This window comes from Mercenaria mercenaria, chromosome 5, assembly GCF_021730395.1.
Source record: "Mercenaria mercenaria strain notata chromosome 5, MADL_Memer_1, whole genome shotgun sequence".
In the NCBI taxonomy this organism is placed as follows: domain Eukaryota; kingdom Metazoa; phylum Mollusca; class Bivalvia; order Venerida; family Veneridae; genus Mercenaria; species Mercenaria mercenaria.
In genome coordinates this window covers 21,764,636-21,784,754 of record NC_069365.1, presented here as the reverse complement: position 1 = coordinate 21,784,754, position 20,119 = coordinate 21,764,636, and the positions used below count along the sequence as shown (strand labels likewise).

The 20,119-nt window shown below is 34.4% G+C and overlaps 1 protein-coding gene across 19 annotated transcripts in view; it reads right to left on the bottom strand.

The window, feature by feature from the left end:
* LOC123556604 (uncharacterized) overlaps positions 1-20,119 on the bottom strand; it is a 169,382-nt gene that overhangs the window by 15,497 nt on the left and 133,766 nt on the right. The window contains exons 1-2 of one of the 19 annotated variants that reach the window (XM_045347455.2): positions 7,012-7,359; positions 3,085-3,713 (exon numbers count right to left, since the gene is read on the bottom strand). The exons of 17 other annotated variants lie outside the window; for them this stretch is intronic. In XM_045347455.2, coding sequence (XP_045203390.1) covers positions 3,085-3,169 — 85 coding nt within the window. In that variant the 5' untranslated portion in view covers positions 3,170-3,713; positions 7,012-7,359. Of the gene's footprint in view, positions 1-3,084; positions 3,714-7,011; positions 7,360-20,119 lie in introns of those variants that run through there. One more of the 19 variants, XM_045347456.2, reaches the window with a different exon arrangement.

Below are 20,119 nucleotides of genomic sequence, written 5' to 3'. Positions count from 1 at the left end.
CTTGACAATTTGACATCTTTGTTAACCGCAGCATAAACGTTCTTTTTTACCCTAGTTAGAAATTACATATTCCAGTACAGTACCAGGAAACAGTGATCTTTTTACGGAGAAGGTTGCTTTCAGAGGAAAGGAGACAAAATCTCAAACTGTAAAAATAAACTGGGCCAAGTAATGTAAGTAAATATATTGAATGATATACAAGAGTAATCAGTTTAACACCGGTATTTAGTGTAATCACACAGGTAATCACTGCGAGTGACTTGGTTTACTGCATGAAAGACAGAATTAAATTTATCAACTAAAACTACTATATGCAATGTGACAATTGACCTTACGCCAGATAGCCTGTAGCCACGCCTACCAGTTTTCAGGGGGAACAATTCATTCTAGGCCCGACAAACAAAGGAATCAAATGGCGACGGCAGAAATATTTTGCCGGACATTCTAGTTGATTTCGGCGTACGCTACCTCAATTCATACGTATTTCTAAAGTGAAAAGACAAAACACAATCGTTAATAAGTGGATGTTCTGTCGCGAATCATAAATTCTACAAAAAACAACGATACGTTGTTGTTAAAAGCCGGGAACTGAACCCGAGTATGAGGAAAACTAAGCAAGGCATGGGGCCGAGCGGAAAACACGTATAAAAGACGGAAATCTCTGAAACCATTATAGCTGATTTTGTGGGGGTTTTTTTAATTGTCCATTTCTTTTTCATTATAGAAACGTCAAATTTCGATCTCCGGAAATCATGTAGGGTATGCTATAAAGCAGACTAGAACATTATTTACACTTCATGTGATTAATTAGTGTTGATATAGACTGGGATTCTGAATCTATTTATCAATAATAGATAATTAAATAAGGAATTACATGTAAGATTTTCACATGTATTCATTTAAGAAAGTCGGATTCAACTCCAGAACTATTCAAGGCTTTTCAATATGTTACACATTATTCAGATTACATATCATTTATGGTCTAATATTAGACATGTATGGTTTTAAAGTATAAGTAAAGAAAGTTCTCTATTAGAAATAAAAGTGTAATGAAAATGAATAAGATATAGTCCATGCGTGATATAGTCCATACTCATATTTCAAGACATTTTACCGGCGCATCGCTAGCTTAAAAACAATGCTTGAGCCTACCAATTGCTTTATAAGGTTATCAGACTGGATCCCAACATTTTTTGTTTAACATAGCTCTTTATCTACGATAATTGCTATTTTTCTGAACTTTTGACGAGTGTTACGCTGTCTATTAAAATGATATTTAAGAACGAAAGCACACACGTATGCTAGTCAAATTTGACAAGCCCTATTTTGATGAGATCATCAGATAACAATTAACATTTGTTTTTTTATCTGTATTATTTGTTGTTTATACCAGTATACTTATCTACGCAGTGGGAGATTGTTTGTAAACTTCTATAAAATGCAATTAAATATGTTTCGGTTCATTAGCATAAATTTACACGTTACATTAATAATACGACATCAATATACTTGTGTTTTATCAGTACATACCAGTTACTTATGGTAACGTGGGATATTTATTTCTTAGAAATAAGAGATTACTAGGCCTTTTGTTAATAAGAAAGTAATTTCATAGAATTTTCTAGATAATTAAAAGTTATAACACATGAGTGATAGTGAATTGATTTCTTTTAACATTATTAAGATTTTAAGAACAACTATTCTTGAGACGTCCCCAGAGTGATACATCGTTTGCCAATACTTCGAGGTTGAGAGTGGATTTGGAAAGGAGCGTCCAATACATCCTCCTGTGTCTGATTATAGATATCGTTAAGTCACCTTTTAACCATATTTAAGATTTTATTCAGTTGGTATTTATAATCTTTGACTGGCGTAGTCCGGCCTAAGTTTGAGACAAATTGGCGGCTAACAATAAAGGTTATCTGTTCTGTTATCTGATTGGTCAGTTGGAACCTGTCAATCAACAATTTGTTATGTCCTTGGTAGTATATGATACAGGTAATTTCAATTCTCACTATGTATTCAATAAATATTAAATGAACTACATGTATGCAGTTACGATTATTCTTTCACATGCATATTTCACAGGAGATAACTCCTGCATGAGCCTATTCAGCTTTTGCAAACTTCTGAGCCAAGTTAAAATCTATTGCGACAGTAAAAGTGAGACAATCGAAATTTAAAAAAAAAATAGCTTTCAAACTAAAAAAACACGAAAGGAGCCGTGCCATGGGAAAACCAACATAGTGGGTGTGCGACCAGCATGGATCCAGACCAGCCTGCGCATCCGCGCAGTCTGGTCAGGATCCATGCTGTTCGCTAACAGTTTCTCCAGCTCCAATAGGCTTTAAAAGCGAACAGCATGGAGCCTGACCAGACTGCGAGGATGCGCAGGCTGGTCGGATCCATGCTGGTCGCATACCCACTATGTTGGTTTTCCCATGGCACGGCTCAAATGTTATCTAGCCGGTAGCTAGACTAACAGTTCCTAGACTTTTGGAGTGCTTTGTTCACTTGTTCATCTCCACATTTTAGTACAATGATTCTCACAGAATCAAACAGACATACGCATGTACTGCTTATTGTTTTGACAAAGTCCAACATTTTTTTATGATGAGATACAGGGTAACAAGTTCAGACTTAGTGGCTTAATGTGAAACTGAAATGTTTTTATTTTAACGTGCATCCTACTTTCACTGCAGCAGATAATGTTTTTAAAGTTCTGTGAAATTATTGCTATCGGTAGGGACTAATTTTCGTGGGGTTCGTGATTGCTTCAAACCGTTAAGTTAAATACCGACGAATCTTAATTATACCTTCTGCTTAAACTTAACCCCATCGAAGAGTCCGCTTATCGCTGAAACCGTGGGATTTTATGCTTACGAAATTGACTGATATTACAGTATGCTTTAGAATACGTTAAAATAATCATAAAAATATTCAAATGATTTCAAAATTAATAACACTGCGTGCGTGATGTGAATATTTATTTCCTGTTTGAAATTATGTAATTATAAACGGTGGGAAGCAAACTGCGCATGTCATAAATTTATAACGTTTTAAGCAATGTAGGTGTAACATTACCTTTGTCTCTAGATACTTTATGGTGTTCAGCCAGTAGATTTCCCTGATCATCCTGGACTTGTCGGGTTTCCCAAACATCCTCCATCCTCTCTCTATATATATACCTTAAGTCTCTTTAACACAACACTATAAGACTATGTGCTACTTCTCAATTGTCTGTCATTTTCTGATAAATCTATAAATGTCAACTTCGTTTAGATCACGTCTAAAGCCTAATGCAAATTCCAGTTTATCGTGATATATATCTAACTTTCCTGGCGATTCTTGTACGTATATCAGCAACACTTAATAACCGGTATAACTTCCTTTCTTTTCAATATACGCAAAGCTTCCTTTAAGTTAATGATCGTTGTATATATAAATCTTCAAGTTATTGCTATCTAATTAATATATAATGCTTTTTTTCTCGTCTTTTATATGGCTTAATCTTTCTAAAGGAAGAAATAATTCCAGTGATAAAGTCCACTAACAGAATCTGTATCTGTCAGTTATACTGCTTCAGACCTGGCCCGGGCACAATTCACGTGCTCTCTGAGATAACGTATGCAGTAATGTTTAGACGTACATATATTGTAGTTTCCCCGGAAACCGCACTCACTATTAATCTATATCAAGCTCGTCCCTCAGTGCTGACAGGAAATATATTCAACACATTATTAAATCAAGATATATCAATAACCGATGAATTTTTTCTCTGAGGAAAACTTATCAAATTTAATTAAACTAACACGAGTACTGGTATTCAAATTAAATTCAGAAGACAAATTTAAAATAAATAACGGCCTGCGTTACTTTCCAGAGCACTACGGGTCATTTTTGGTACCTCAAATGTAGTCTATCGGAAATGTTGAACAACAGGGAGACGAAAATGTATGATCTTAGTACCAAACATTTATTAGTTCTATAGACATAGTTCTGCACGTCTGATTAACCGGAAGTGACAGTGTATTGTCATTTATCTAGAAATCCTAGACTAATGCCCGGTAGCCGTTATACGGTTAGCATAAATGTCGGAAGGATATTATCATATCTCATGTAGTAAATATTAAATATCTTTCTTCAACTTAATTTTGATAATAGATAGGTTTTGAAGTAAAATAGTTCAAAATAAATGATACGAAAAAAGCAGCAATGAAAAGTCCATCTAACTAATATTTCGCGAATTGTGGAAAATGATGCACAAGGACCTATACATTATATCTGACACAGTAATTCTACAACTCTGAACAGGTTCATGTATATCTACATTGTGAAACTTTTTCTACATGCAAAAAGTCATCAAAATGGCAATTCTACCGTAGAGATCCCTCGTGAAAATTGACCGGAGGACAAACATATTCAAATCGGTCTGACAAAAATCAAACACATGACCGTATATTTTGTCTTGTTTGAATTTCCTTCGGATACTAATGTTGCTTTGAAGAATATGGTTAAATAAAATTCTAGATGGCAGAAAAAATGTTTCAAACGTGCAGAACTACCTACAAAATAAAATAATTTTGACAATATTTACGACGCTCTGCGTTAGAAAAAGTTTAAACATAGCTAATTTCTTCATTTAAATTTGCTTATCTGCAGTGGGGGAGAATTTGCTTCAGAATATGTAAATCTAGTTAATCAGTTATGCAGTTTTAATGCTTTGTTTTTAAATTAAGTCGCCCAAAATACACTTGCAGTTTCATAAGGGAAGTGCACTATTAATATGATATATTAATGTTTGTACATTATTCATTATATGAGCCGCCCCATGAGAAAACCAACATAATGCGTTTGCGACCAGCATGGATCCAGACCAGTCAGGATCCATACTGTTCGCTAACGGTTTCTCTAAGTGCAATAGGCTTTGAAAGCGAACAGCATGGGTCCTGACCAGACTGCGCGGATGTGCAGGCTTGTCTGGATCAATGCTGGTCGCAAACGCATTATGTTGGTTTTCCCATGGTGCGGCTCATATTATTATACATTTGTATTTTAAACGTTTACAAAACAACTATTTATCTTTGACTGAACGTGTTCAGTTTGACTGAATATGCACTTAATTAACATTCCATACATTATCAAAATACCGTAAAATCCTACACAATTTAGTTCAGAAGTATAGTTATTCCAACTTATAGTATGCAACCTTTCTAAAGAAAGTTTTCTTTTGAAACTGCAGCCAGTACTGCCTAAAGTTTTAAATTTACATAAAGGAGACTAGCAACAATCGGCTAGATCACTTAAAATCAGATCACTATGTGTGACATTTAAGTACTTGACAGACCGAAACAAAAACATTTAACACCTAACACTTTTTAATTGATTTTATTTAGTCTGTACGAAAACACTCTACATTCGGATAACCTTTTTTATACATCAGCTGTGCAGTCTTACAATTAAGGCTAAAACCAATTACGATTCTTAAATGAATAGTATCAAGAACTTGATTAAAATGCATGAAAGAAATATTCATGAGGGCAATCAAGTGAAATCTCTGTCTAAAACAGAATGATAATTTCACGAATCCGTATTCATTTCCCCTCCAAATTATCAGTTGACAGAGAAGATGTTTGTCACAGGGTGAGAAAAATGTGCAGTCAGTCCGGGGCATCTTCTCCCCTAACGTGACCAAGTCCGTATCGTGACATTTAAAAAAAAAACAAAGCATTTCGTACTGTTACTTTTAACATTTTGTTAGTGATAACATGCGTTGTTTTTTTTTTATGTATTCGCGAGTAAACGTTATGATAATATGCCGGCTTCAGGTAGCATGAAAAGCTATAAATAAATCCTTAATGCCTAAATACTCTTAACATATGGATACTCCAACGTACTCCAATAACTGCAGAAAAACGTTAGGCTTATTCTTCAAAGTTATTTCAGTCGTACAATTTAGTGCAAATCCATATACAAATAGATCAAAAGGATTTTAAACTACTGAAACTGAATACTCTTACACCGTTGATCAATAAACTGTGATAATAACACAAAGAAGACCAGAGTACATAAAATATGTTAAATTGTTGATACATTCATGTAGAGTTTGGACTACATGTTTATGTATGAGCCATAATTTACATTGACTGACAGTAACAGATGTTTATGGGGTAGCACTCATAACATAAAGGAGCAATTATTCTATATTTCCAAGTTCTAGGGATACTCATATAGTTCAAGGTTGGTAATGTCAAAATACAGAAACCATACCCTTTCATAAACATACATAACTTCCTAAGAAGATAACATTAAAACTTATGAAACTCAATTTCTTCCGATATCAGATACCATGTATTTACGTCCATGGGGTAGTTACTTTCAAGTCTTCGTAAAACATTTGTTTTCCTAAAATGTTATAACCTCATATGTAATAATAAGAAAGAAAGCACGAAATAATTGTAAATTGATCTACATGACATCAACGCTATCAGCTTCCCATCTCCTCAAACAGTATAAAAATGACAACAGCAATAAACGAAAGACCGAATTTGATAGATTTATATATATCTCCTACGTGATACGAGAAAACCGTTGGGAAATATGGTATACTAGGCGATATGAATCAATTTCATTGTATCAGGATAATTATAGAATTGATCAGCCAGTTTCAGCTGCCTAACATGAAACACATCAAGATAGCATTGTGTTCAATGTAAACCAGCGTGTCTACAATATAAACAACAATCTAGAAACAGTCTGGCAGATATAATATGAAAATATTTAGTGCATAAATATGTATCAAAGCTTTTACAGCGCTGGCGTTTCATAAACTACAGACTCGATCAGTAAAGTAATATGCATTTGCTTGTGTATGGCCATAATACATGCAAAATATACCACATTAACGCAATAAATCATATATTCCACCGAATTTTTAGAATCAAAACAAACAATAGATCCGAAGTTGCAAAACATATATCCAGTATATATTCCAGAAAAAAATAAAAGCACCACTGTTAAGCACGTGTCAGCTGTTTGCTTGTATTCCTCACTGATGAAAGGTATACCCCTCACACACAGGTCATATAGTAACTTGGCAAAACCCACAAATATTCTTTCATATACAGTCGAGTTATGCATAAAATCTTCTTCACTTAATGTTCCCAATGTAACACGTAGCGTATAAACATTACTAGATTTATGCAAACTTGATAAACACATAAATGTCTGCACTTGACAGAAACATTCCGAATATGATTAACATTATGATATGTGAGATTTGCTATTATGTAAGTGCAAAGTCACAGATAATGAATACAAATTACATCCGTTTGTGTTTTATGACCCGTGTTACTTTACATGTTTTCTATCTCGTACTATTTACACCTTAACTTCCCCATCAAATATAACTCGTTCACAATACTTAAAATCACATTCAGGTATCATTTATATATTGGTTATTCATATCAATTTATACTAACTGCAAATATAACTTCAACACCAGATTGTCATATAGAAAATAATCCGTATCGGAGTGTCGATCTGAATAATTGCATATATAGTAAATGACCATATGTCGCTAGAGGCATTTTGCCTATTTTATATTATAAACTACCTTGCTGTACACAACAACTATACAGTAATTTGTATTATAGTTTTGGATGAAAGACACTAGCTTCTTGAATTTCAAAGGATGTGAATGTAATCTCGGCTATTTTATCACCATCTTTTGTAGTCTTTTTTTTTCGTAGACTGTGACACCAATTTAAAATGTGCTAGTTTGTAATGAAAATGATTTGACGAATTTATCGTCCCCCGCTTGTTTATACTGTTCCGTGTGGTTGATCACAGATGTTGTACTGTTATTTCGCTAACTTCAATTTATACAATGACTACGCTACAATTCTTTCGTAGCGCCCTCTAGTGTTAAAAAAATCATGAAGAATATCCGTTGTAACAAGCAAAATAATGGCAGAACCTATTAAAAAATGCAACATCCCTACCATTAATGTTATATGGATCCAACGATACCAAATGACCAGCAGTAATAAGAAAATTGAGTACAATTGGCCAAGACACAAACAGAAGTTTGTTTCCGCTGTATGTAATGCATAAAGCATGTATATTTATACGCAAACCTGTAAATATTTATGTTCAATTAATCTTGCTGTGTAAATATATCATGAATGTATCAAAACGGCTCTGAAATATTTACACTTCCTTTATATAGTTCATAAAACAGTCTTTATTGACATTTTACTGTTTTATACAATTTTCAGCATTTGCGGTTTGAAAAAAGTCTTTCATGATAGTATCGACAATAAAGAGTTTGTAAACACACGCTAAAAGCGATACAGGCTTTCCCATGAATCGATACCGAGACTAAATAATCATCTACGCATGATAAGAACGCAATTGTATGTCTACGAGTGACTTAAATATATATAAGATATGAAATACTTGCTTTTCTTCACAAAATGTAATAAAACCAGCCGGATGATGTTGAAATATATGATTTAAAAAGAACTATTAGTTTCACTCAACATAAAATTTAAATCTAGAAAAGGCAAGCACTACAACATGCATGTTAAACATATGAGAAGTGACAAGACGCGTAAAAGAAAAAGAAAACCAACACTAATAAGGTCCCGACAGAAGCCCTTCATCAATATCTATCTGGTATATGGAGCATTTATATCCAATAATTGGTCGCCTCAGGAAATAGACTGTCTGCCGAATAACTATTGAGCTGTATAAACCAAATTATATAAGATACCATGCCGGCAAACTATTGATCCAATACAATAGTGTAAAATTGTATACGTATAGTACAGCTTCAGTAGTCGGTACGGTCATATCCCGTTATGTATACGTATAGTACAGCTTCAGTAGTCGGTACGGTCATATCCCGTTATGTATACGTATAGTACAGCTTCAGTAGTCGGTACGGTCATATCCCGTTATGTATACGTATAGTACAGCTTCAGTAGTCGGTACGGTCATATCCCGTTATGTATACTATAGTACAGCTTCAGAAGTCGGTACGGTCATATCCCGTCATGTATACGTATAGTACAGCTTCAGTAGTCGGTACGGTCATATCCCGTCATGCGAACACTATTTAGTTTCGTCTATACTAATTCATTTTAGCTCTGACGAAATATAGAAGCTTCTTTGTTCGCTTCCTGTTTGCGTAATATGGAAAAAGACTGTCTAAATCAACTGAGTGACCGACACTAAATTTTAAACACTAGACTGCTGCATCACATGTCACAGCTTAACTACCTCAATTCTTTTTTACAACATTGAAAGCTAAAATTCAAAACACTGATCCAAAATGATAACATTGCGAATAATGGATTGAAAACCGGGGTTTAAGTAACTTGCATATTCTGGTCAAATTTATATCACGTCGCTCAAGAGATAAACTTCTTAAAAAACGCTCCCTACTAAAATCAAACGGCTATGAGGGCATCTTTGTAAACGAGGACCTCACCAAATACAGGTCGGAGCTGCTTTTCGAAGCAAGGCAACTTGTTAAACGCAAGCACATTATTGGTGCTTGGTCCACTGAAGGAACAATTCTTGTAAAAGTCACTAAAGACAAAAAAGTTAGTGTCCACAGAATCCACACCAAACGTGACATCAATCGGTTCCTGTCATACACTGTAGCAGAAAACAGCAATTCCTCCTCTAATGTCGACTAGTTTATTTTCCGCAGTATATTGTTATAATTTAAGTAGATCAATCATGAACTTTTCGTGGATTACCTGTATTGCAATCCGTTCAGTATAATTTACTACCTGTGACGTTTCTTATCTACTTGTTATTGCACTGAATATAATAATACGAATTTGGTCAAATGTTTTGACTGTGATGTACTTATCTGCTCTTTTTGCATTGTAAAATAATTATTTATATATTGACTGTTATGTTAATTAATTGATTTTCATTTTTGATTACCATGCCTTAGTTAATACTGAAACTCTTGATTCAGAAATTAAAATGCTAAGATGTAGCTAAACATTGTTATATTCCTGCATCTGCCGCTTGTAATGTTATTTTTCATACAAGACTGCGACCCAGTACAATTAATTCATCCAACTGTACGTTTTTAACAGATACACGTGGTGTAATTCCATTTGAAATTTTTTGTTAACCTTCTGGATCTGTCGTTTGTAAGATTCTTTTTTTCTCTCACATGACAGCTTTGCAGTACAATGAATTCGGCCAGTTATAAATGAGTTATACGCGGTTCATTTTTTTATTCATTTTTTTGTACCTTCATTTTCACATATAACTGCTGTCAATATCAATATGACTAAACAACTTTATCATGGTGTAATTCAATTTGTTTTCATACTCTGCCGTTTGTAATGATCTTTCTCATACACGAAGTTAATTCAGCCAATATGACTGATACATGTCATGTGGTGTAATTTCATTTTCATTGTGTTTTACTGCTATGTCGCCTGTAATGTTTTTGTTTTTTTCCACACATGAATGCTATCCAGTACAGTTTATTCAGCCTAAATGACTAAACCTTTTCAACTGAGATACAGGTGGTGTACTTTTGTTTTTTATTATTGTTTATTGTTTTTTTTTGTCGCTTGTAATTTTGTTAATTCTTACACGACTATCACCCGGTATAGATTATTCAGCCATAATGACTGATCTTTTTTCATCAGAGATATAACTGACGTATTATTTCACTTTTTCTTGTTTATTGCTTTTTCCTGCATCTGTCGTTTTCTTTTAAGTTTCTTTTTCGTACATTAGTGCTGTCTAGTAGAGTTAATCCAGACAATATGACTGAACATTTTTGAAATGAGATTTATGGGGAGAAATTCCATTTTACCGTTTTTCTCCTTGCATCTGTTTGTAATATTCTTTTCATACACGTTTTTCAGTTCAACCCAGTGTGATGTTTATTTATTTTGTGATGTTGAACAGTCAATAGAATTCTTCTTATCCAAGTTATTTTCCGTCTAATCTATTTTAATAGCTATAAAACCTAACTATGTAGTATTTAAGCGTTTAGCAAATTAGTTTATCAGCATGTACATTAATGTATTTCATCTATGTTCTTTACTTTTCAAAAAGTCACCCTAATTGTTTTCATCTTATCCCTCACACATCCTCTAATTTTTCATTTAACAGATCTAACAAATGTCGTATCTTTGCATCTATTTTCTTATTTGTCTCCAGTACTTTGTATCTCTTAAAGTCTTCACTTATCTCTTAGCCTTATTTTGTCCGATTTGGCCTGTACGTCTCAAGGATATTGGATATGTTATTCGATTACCAATGACGGCGATTTTCAGATTCTTGCTGTCTATTTTTTCAATCACATAAATAAACGATTAACTTGTAACCAAGCCGTCAAGTACACATACAGATACCATGGGTTCCTACCTTTTTTCTCACATATGTTATTACTCATTACTATCCATAGTTGTCCAGTATTTGTCTTGTCGTTATGTAACTCCTTGTTAGCAAGCGCTTGTATTTACAACAATGTCAACCACCCTCGTAGTAAAAATACTTTGCTCAACATGGACAGACTCTACAATAACTTAATGTTCATGGAATATGTAATCAACTGTTTATTTGTCGTTACTTTTGCAGCATGGATTGCATGCCTCCTGCTGGTTGCTGGGGACATACATAAAAATCCAGGTCCATCTTCATCCACGTCATCTTCTGACACTACTCCCACAAACACACTAATACATCTGAAATCTATATCTAATCATCTTTCTTTCGTTCATTTAAATGTTCAGAGCATACAGCATAAACTCGATATTCTATATGCCGAACTGTGTGACTTTGATATTCTTGCTTTCTCTGAAACATGGTTGAGTAACTCCCTCGCATCCGAAGATATAGTGTTGCATTCATTTCATAAACCTGAACGTAAAGACCGTACTGGTGATTCACATGGAGGTGTTATCTTGTATCTAAAAGAAAACATCCATTACTTTCGCAGACATGATCTTGAGATCAACCGCCTTGAATGTATATGGGTCGAAATAGTTCTTTCCAACAATAAACATATACTTTTTGGAGTTTTTTATCGTCCCCCAAGTTCAGATGCATTATACAACAATCTTATAGAGGACTCCATCGGCCTAGCAATTGATACAAATGTCCCTGATGTTATAGTCACTGGTGATTTTAACTACAATGCCCTTGGTCCAAATCCACATCGGAACATATTATCCATCACACAGCAATTTAGTCTTGAACAACTTATTGACGAACCCACACATTTTACAGAAAATTCTTCGTCCTTACTAGATCTTATTTTCGTTTCAAATAGCAGTAACGTTCTTCTCACTGGCGTAGGTGAACATTTCCTGGAACAGGAACAGCGTTATCACACTCCTATCTATGCTCTTCTCAAATTTCACAAACCCAAACAGAAGTGTTTCGATCGACTAGTCTGGGAATATGATCGAGGTGATTACGACAGCATGCGAGAAGAACTACACAATTTTGACTGGAATAGCTGTTCTGATCAGGATATAAACAAATATGCTTCTAATATAACTAGCCAAATTACTTCCATTGCAAAAAATAATATTCCAAACAAGAATATCAAAGTTAGACCCGGTGACGTTCCTTGGATGAATAACGAGATAAGGAAATATATACGCAAGCGTAAGAGAACTTATAGAAAAGCAAGAAAAACAAATTCACCTTACCAATGGCAGAAATTTAGACGACTCCGTAATGAAACTGTCTTGCTGATTCGTGATGCTAAATCAAACTACTTCACAAAACTTTCAGACAAACTTAAAAATGGCTCTTTTTCTTCCAAAGATTGGTGGAATGTTTTAAAATCTTTTATTTCCAAATCCACCGACAACACTATTCCCTCACTGTACAATTCCAATACGCATCAAACCACTTTCCCTGACTTTGATAAAGCTAACCTCCTCAACGAGTACTTTCAGAAGCAGACATATATTGATGATGGAAACCGAGACGTCCCAGACCTATATCCTTCAAACCAAGTCTTAAGGAACATCCATCTTTATCCAACGAAACAGAAGATGTTTTAAAGTCCTTAAAAGTTAATAAGGCCGCAGGTCCTGACGGAATAAGCAACAGAATTCTTTTTGAAGCTTTTCAAGAACTATGTGTCCCTCTTTGTGATCTCTTTAATGCCTCATTACAACCAATTCTCTATTGTGCCGAATATGTGGAAAGAAGCTCACGTTAGCGCAATCTACAAGAAAGGTGATGCCACTCTTCCTAGTAATTACCGCCCAATCTCCCTCTTAAATACCATTGAAAAAGTTTTTGAACGTCTTATTTTCAAGCATGTTTTCAATCACCTTCATGATTCTCGTTTTTTTACTCCAGTGCAATCTGGTTTCATTCCAGGTGACTCAACAGTCAACCAACTTGTTTCATATATGACACTCTCTGCAAAGCCCTCGATAACGGTCTTGAGGTACGTGTGGTGTTCTTCGATATCAGCAAAGCCTTTGACAAAGTCTGGCACAGAGGACTACTTTGTAAACTTAAACATGCTGGAATTACAGGTCCTCTCCTTAATTGGTTTGAAAATTATCTTTCTAACAGACGTCAACGAGTTGTCCTTCCTGGAGTTAAATCAAACTGGGCTTATGTAAAAGCTGGCGTTCCCCAAGGATCAATCCTTGGTCCCTTACTATTCCTTATCTTCATAAATGATATTGTTGATGAAATAAGATCATGTGTTAACCTTTTGCTGACGACACAAGTCTCTACGTTATAGTTGAACAACCAGATACAGCGGCAGGTCTTCTTCAGTCTGACATTCAAACATATCTTCGTGGGCAGATAAATGGCTCGTCACATTTAATCCTTCCAAATCCGAAACGGTGTTGGTATCAAGAAAACGAAATGGTCAACCACACCCTCCTCTTCAAATGTATAATCAATACATACCCGAAGTAACTGTCCACAAACATCTTGGTGTATTCTTGTCAAGTGATTGCTCCTGGCATCCTCAAATCAACTACATCTTAGAAAAAGCGTGGAAGAGGGTTAACATTATGCGCAAATTGAAATTCTCGCTTGATCGCAGATCCCTTGAAATTGTATATCTCTCTTTCATAAGACCTTTACTTGAATATGCTGATGTGGTGTGGAGCAATTGTACAAAATATGAACTGGGCCAACTTGATAAAATTCAAAATGAATGTGCACGCATTGCATCTGGTGCGACTAAGCTCATCTCAATAGAAAATCTACAAAGAGAAATACATTGGGAAACTCTCTCAGAAAGACGCTATAAACATAGACTCATCTTGTTCTTTAAAATGAAGTCGAATTTGACCCCCACATATCTGTCTTCTCTCGTTCCTGACTCAGGTGACACACGCTACAATTTAAGAAACTCAGACAACATCCACGGTATACCCGCAAGAACAACACTTTATTTCAATTCATTTTTGCCTTCAACTATACGTGATTGGAACCTGCTTAACCCTGATACTCGCAACTCCCAAACACTGTCTTCATTTAACGAAACTTAAACTTAAACAAGCGACGTACACCACTGTACTATTACGCTGGGGACAGAAGTCTCAGTTCTCCATACACGTCTCCGTACTAAATGCAGTGCACTGAATTATCACTTGTTCCTTAGAAATATTTCTCCTACTCCATTATGCCAATGTGGCAATATTGAAACTAATCATCACTTTTTCTTTGAATGTACACTTTACAATGATTGCCGGAACGATTTTCTTAATAATCTGCGGAATTTTGATATTGACTTGGATACTGTTCTGTTTGGTAACCCATCCCTTTCTGAGCAGGATAACATGACTATATTCTTCTACGTACAGTCCTTCATATCGGACAGCAAGAGATTCTTATAAGACAAATGACCCTTTTCTTTAAGACAGACTTCAACACTTCTATCTTTATATTTATAGTAAGACTATAACGCAATAGATATCATTTCATTATTATTACTTCACTTTATAACAACTCTATCTTCTTTTACTAACCCTTTTTCGTCTTTATTTTTCTTTAACAAAAATACTGAACTGACAATCTTTGTACATTTGTTTTCAGATAACATAACGACAACATTTTTTTTTCTTTCAAGTCCCATTTTAGCTACAAATTTATAGTATGTCTACAAGTTAATTGTCCGCGAAGGAGAAGAATTCTATAAGACTAGTCTTCCATTCTTATCCTTTCCTAAGTTACAATATTCACTGTATGACTATGTATCAATGTATATGTTAACTATTTGGGAATAAATATGTTTAAACTAAGTAACTTGCAACCAAAGACTGAGCCATGCGGCGAGCTTTGATTTTACCATTCTGATATCCCCGCCGTTGATAATATTATGAAATGACGAACTATTCTTTTATTTTGAAAGGGTAAATAAAAGTTGATTCAAACAAATAACATATTTGTATATAGCAATTATTACAGGTTGATTTTTAGACTTGATAAACTTTTCATAGTCCGTCCCTAAGACAACATATACTTGAAAAAAGAAAATTTGGCAAATACTGTTAGTAATTAATCTACTAATCAGTTAAACAGAAGCCAACCAAATCAAACATTAATTCTTTGCATATAATATATAAAACGGCATACTTCATATACTCTGCCAAAGTAATTAATATTTCGTTATTAAATGCATATGAGATACAATATTCGCAAGGATATTAAACTTGTATTAATAGTGATCGTGATAATATCAAATAATTTTCAGACATGTCTGATCTAGATGGTTGGCATTAAATATCTAAATGCTAATAAAAGTTATGTACCAAGTGTCTTTCAAATCTATGGCAGATGTGCTTTTAAAGACCTCAGCACATCATGTAATAATGTACAAATATCTTTCTACCACTTTTACAGCATTACATTCGATCCCAAATATCAACAATTATTCTGAGTGGTCCGTCAAAAGGAGGTCAAAGCCACGAAACCAAGAAGCATTTCTGCCAAATAACTTAGAAAGGTGGACTGCCACAGAAAAGCACAATATTATTACTGGATGTGCAAGTTGTCCCAAAATGATTTATATCTGTATAAACAAACAAAAATACCATGTAAGTCTAGAAGATCATCCAAAAATGCAATCAAGGACTTTCAAAACGCCGCATCCACACATGACAATCATTTCTTTCTTGCTGGACAGGTTGTGACTCTAGGTTCGACACCACAACGTGAACGTTTTTATATCATTGAACAAACTGAGCAGTTTGTTTTTCTTTCGAATCTCTATTATTATATATCCGAATAAAACTTACCTGAATATATGCTTCATGAGCAGTAACCACGCTGCGTTTAGCACAAACGAATTACTATCTTTATACGCCTATATATGAGGCCAACGGACGCATGGCTTTGCGGGCGGGCGAAGGACGGAGGATGAGAAATGACAATAACTCGCCTTGAGAATGTTGTACCTTATTGAGCTAAAAGCATCAGCAAAGCGAGTATCAATTGTGCGCAGTCATCATTATTATATCTGTGGTCAGATTGTTTTCTTTAAAGTAACCTGTTTGATAAAAGAGACTTATTCTCTCAGTTCATAGAAGTAAAAATCCCCCAGAATGACTTTTATTGCTCCGAATAGTCATTTAGGTAAGTAAAGCTCTATTTACAGAAGCTCATGGGAAATCTATTTCGCAGAATAAACATTGATTATTCAGAAATGGTTTGTGTTTTGATCTTCTGATTCCTTCGAGCAGACGTTATATCTGAAACAATAGAGCTTCAACGTAAAAGGAATAAATTATAACTAATAGTAGGGTAGAAGATCTTATTTAAGTGGATGTAAAAATGTGAATGCAAGGGGCATACCTGAACACGCTAGTTTTCTAGTTTTACTACTGGTATTTTGCAATGTCACATGAAATTTGTAATTCTGATCAATGTTTTATGATCTATAAATATTATAACAAAAAGTTAGTCTGTGCACGATTCTTTGTAACTGTTGTTTTCCTGGTATTCACATAACTTTCTGACAGGTAAGGAATTGACTACCGACCTCAGCTAATGAATAAAGGTATCTAATGTGCGCTAGTTTTTGTTCTAGCGTTGCATCATTTCTAACTATTTAAACATTTCTGGGAATATGAAGTCTTTTTTCAAGAATTTGGGGAGTGGGTGGGGGGGGGGGTATATACAATTTTAGGGGTTTATGCAAAAACTTCATTCTGAATTCGTCACAAGGTCATTTATACTGACAGTTTGGTTTAAACAATATCTTATTAATCACAATTCATATATTAATCAAAAATGCATACAGGATTGAGTAAGAAGCTGACTCTCCTTAACAGACAGTTTAATGGTTTATGTAACGTACATATTCATTTGCTGTCAATTTTGATACTTATTTATTTATGTTGTAAATAATAGGTAATAATACGTTTTAAAATGCTTTCATTACATCAAAATAGAATATGGCTGTTTAGGGGTGCAATAAATTATATTGATCTAATACAGAAAAAGAAAAAAGCTTTTGTGATTAAATCGCCTGGTTAAACAAATACATTTCAAACATGTCACAAAATGCTCTTTCAAATACTTTATAGCTTTAGAGACAATGCTGACAAGCCTAACGTTTAATTTATGGAAATCTTTGGGAAGGTGCATTAACAATTTTATTTTACAGATTTCTTTTTTTAGATAGAACGGCCGCTAATTATGTGCTCTGTATCTACGGAAGAATGGTTTTGTAACAGTTATTTAATCACTGAAGAAGTGTCTTGTTTAATGTATGTCATCCCCCCTTATACTTGTAACGCAATAAACCTCCTTTACGAATATTCTAACTTGCATCTGTTTCAGTTTATTCATACCTATTTTAGTGCAAACGATAAGAAGCTGTTTAGAACGGTTATGTAACAAAACCTTTGGTCTAGGAAGGCGACTTCAAATCCCTTCTGGATTGCATAAACAATTAAAATGCATTGCCAACATGTCGCCCGATAATACACAATTGTCTACTATATCATTTGTCTTGCATAGTATGTGATCTATAACCAAGTTGTCGAAGGCATCTGGCTTCTTTATTTCGTGTCTGAATGGTAGGCATGTATACAAAGATTGTTTTGCAATAATCCAGAAGCTAATACAAATAAAATACACTGCAAACCTCGGTAGGATAAATGTCATGGCGAAGATGTGCAGAAGCTCGTTTTCAAGTTTTCTATGACAGAAATATTACAATTTCGCAGTATCAGAAATCTTTAGGGAACATTATTCAAAACTCCTAAATCTTGTAAGAGTTGAATACTTAACTAAGTCAGTAGTTTGAATGCTTCTTTTAAATTGCAAAAAGAATTAGCCATCTTAATTTACAGTCTTGAATTTGTAATCAATGAGAAAACTTCAATTTTTTCTGGAGCATATACGTTGTGAGCTATCTTTGAGAAATTCAAAATCCTAAAATGCATAATTGTCTAATATGACATAACAGCTTGCCGTACTTTGTGCTTAGCACGAGTAGAATCTATATGTGATCCTTAAATACCTATAGTGGAAAGCATTTGACTGATTGATGTTTATCCATGAACATAAATCTCACAAAACGGAATAAATTGTCCATACTCAGGAACACGCCTCAAAGAAATGCAGTTATGAGGATGTATATTTATTTACAGTGAAAACGCTTTGTACAAGTTGTACAATATGACTCCTTTTGTTGCAAGTATATATCAGTTATGCAGTAACACTTAGAACTACTATAGTACAAATGATGTCATTGATGTTGTCTCTAAGGAGCCAAAACAGAACTTCATTTCATGCATATTATCCTATTATATTTCATATCTCACTTATAGAATCAGATTATATTGATACATTTTTATTACGTCTCAATTCCACTCGAAATGCGTTCTGACAATTATTTTTTCAGTAACTCAAGTCAATCTGAATAGGATCGCATACAGTCCTTACGAATGTTGTACGAGTATGACAAAACCCTGTCACAGCAACCTGTTTCCATAACTTAAAAACAAAATAATGCTGCGAATGAATAACCAAACGCTTTATGAGGTAGCATTGCTTTACGTACCTGGCTGAATACAAAACTATAATCATACGAAGCAAATACAGCTTTGAAGAATTTGTGCAAAGGGTCGGAGCAAAGACAGCTGATGCTGCATCGACAACACAACTGGTCCATCGCTTTGGCAACATAAGCAGTGGGGTTTTGACAAATGAGTATACCATGAAATGTAAATGCTAGATTCGTTTACTGCTCGATGACACTAATTCATTTCATTTATGATCATTTCCTTACTAAATCAATGTTGATGGCTTTTGTGTTCGTGTCAAACTATAATAAACCTTGTCTTCCCCATTTCATTCCAATTTGAATGTAACTGAGTTTTATAGCTACAGAGATAATTGCTGATGGTGGAGATAGCGGAGATTCCTAGTATTATTGGCGCATTGCAAAGGGACATTGCATAATTATCTGTGAGTTCAGAGAAAGTGTGACTTACTTTACTAATTTGACTTTATGGTTGTGGGCCTACTTTGCGATGCATGGCTCTATGATTGTGTTTGGGCGGGAAATATACCCTTATCTTTTTCTTTAATTTTAGGACTACAACAAAGCTAATTAAAATGTTAAATATTAATGCAATTATTATCTCATAATATAAATCTATATGCAAATTATTCTCTCTTAAGGGAATTCTATGGGTAAGGAAAGTCATTTCTGGTCACCTCTTAAGAGTCAGCAATGATGGGCCAATGGAAAGAGAAGAGACTGAAAATAATAAAAGTAAGATAAACAAACGACGGAATGAAACTAATCCACGGATATTATTGTCTTCATTTAGTCTGAAGATGTTGACAGTTCATGTAAAAGGCTATGATTATTTATTGAATTCCACTAAAGCGCCTATGTGACTGTTTTGCATTTGTACCTCAACAATCTTGCAGGTTGTGCTTTCATCAAGGAAGGTTATCAAAGCAAATGATCAGATTTCTATTACGTCACTTTGTAGAGACTTTACACACGTGTAATTTTGTGTTGTTTAAATTCTTTCTGGTATTCTCAAGCAAACGTTTCCATACACAGTCACAAAAATGTTTATGTAACTGTTAAACCAGATCTTCAGTTCATAAT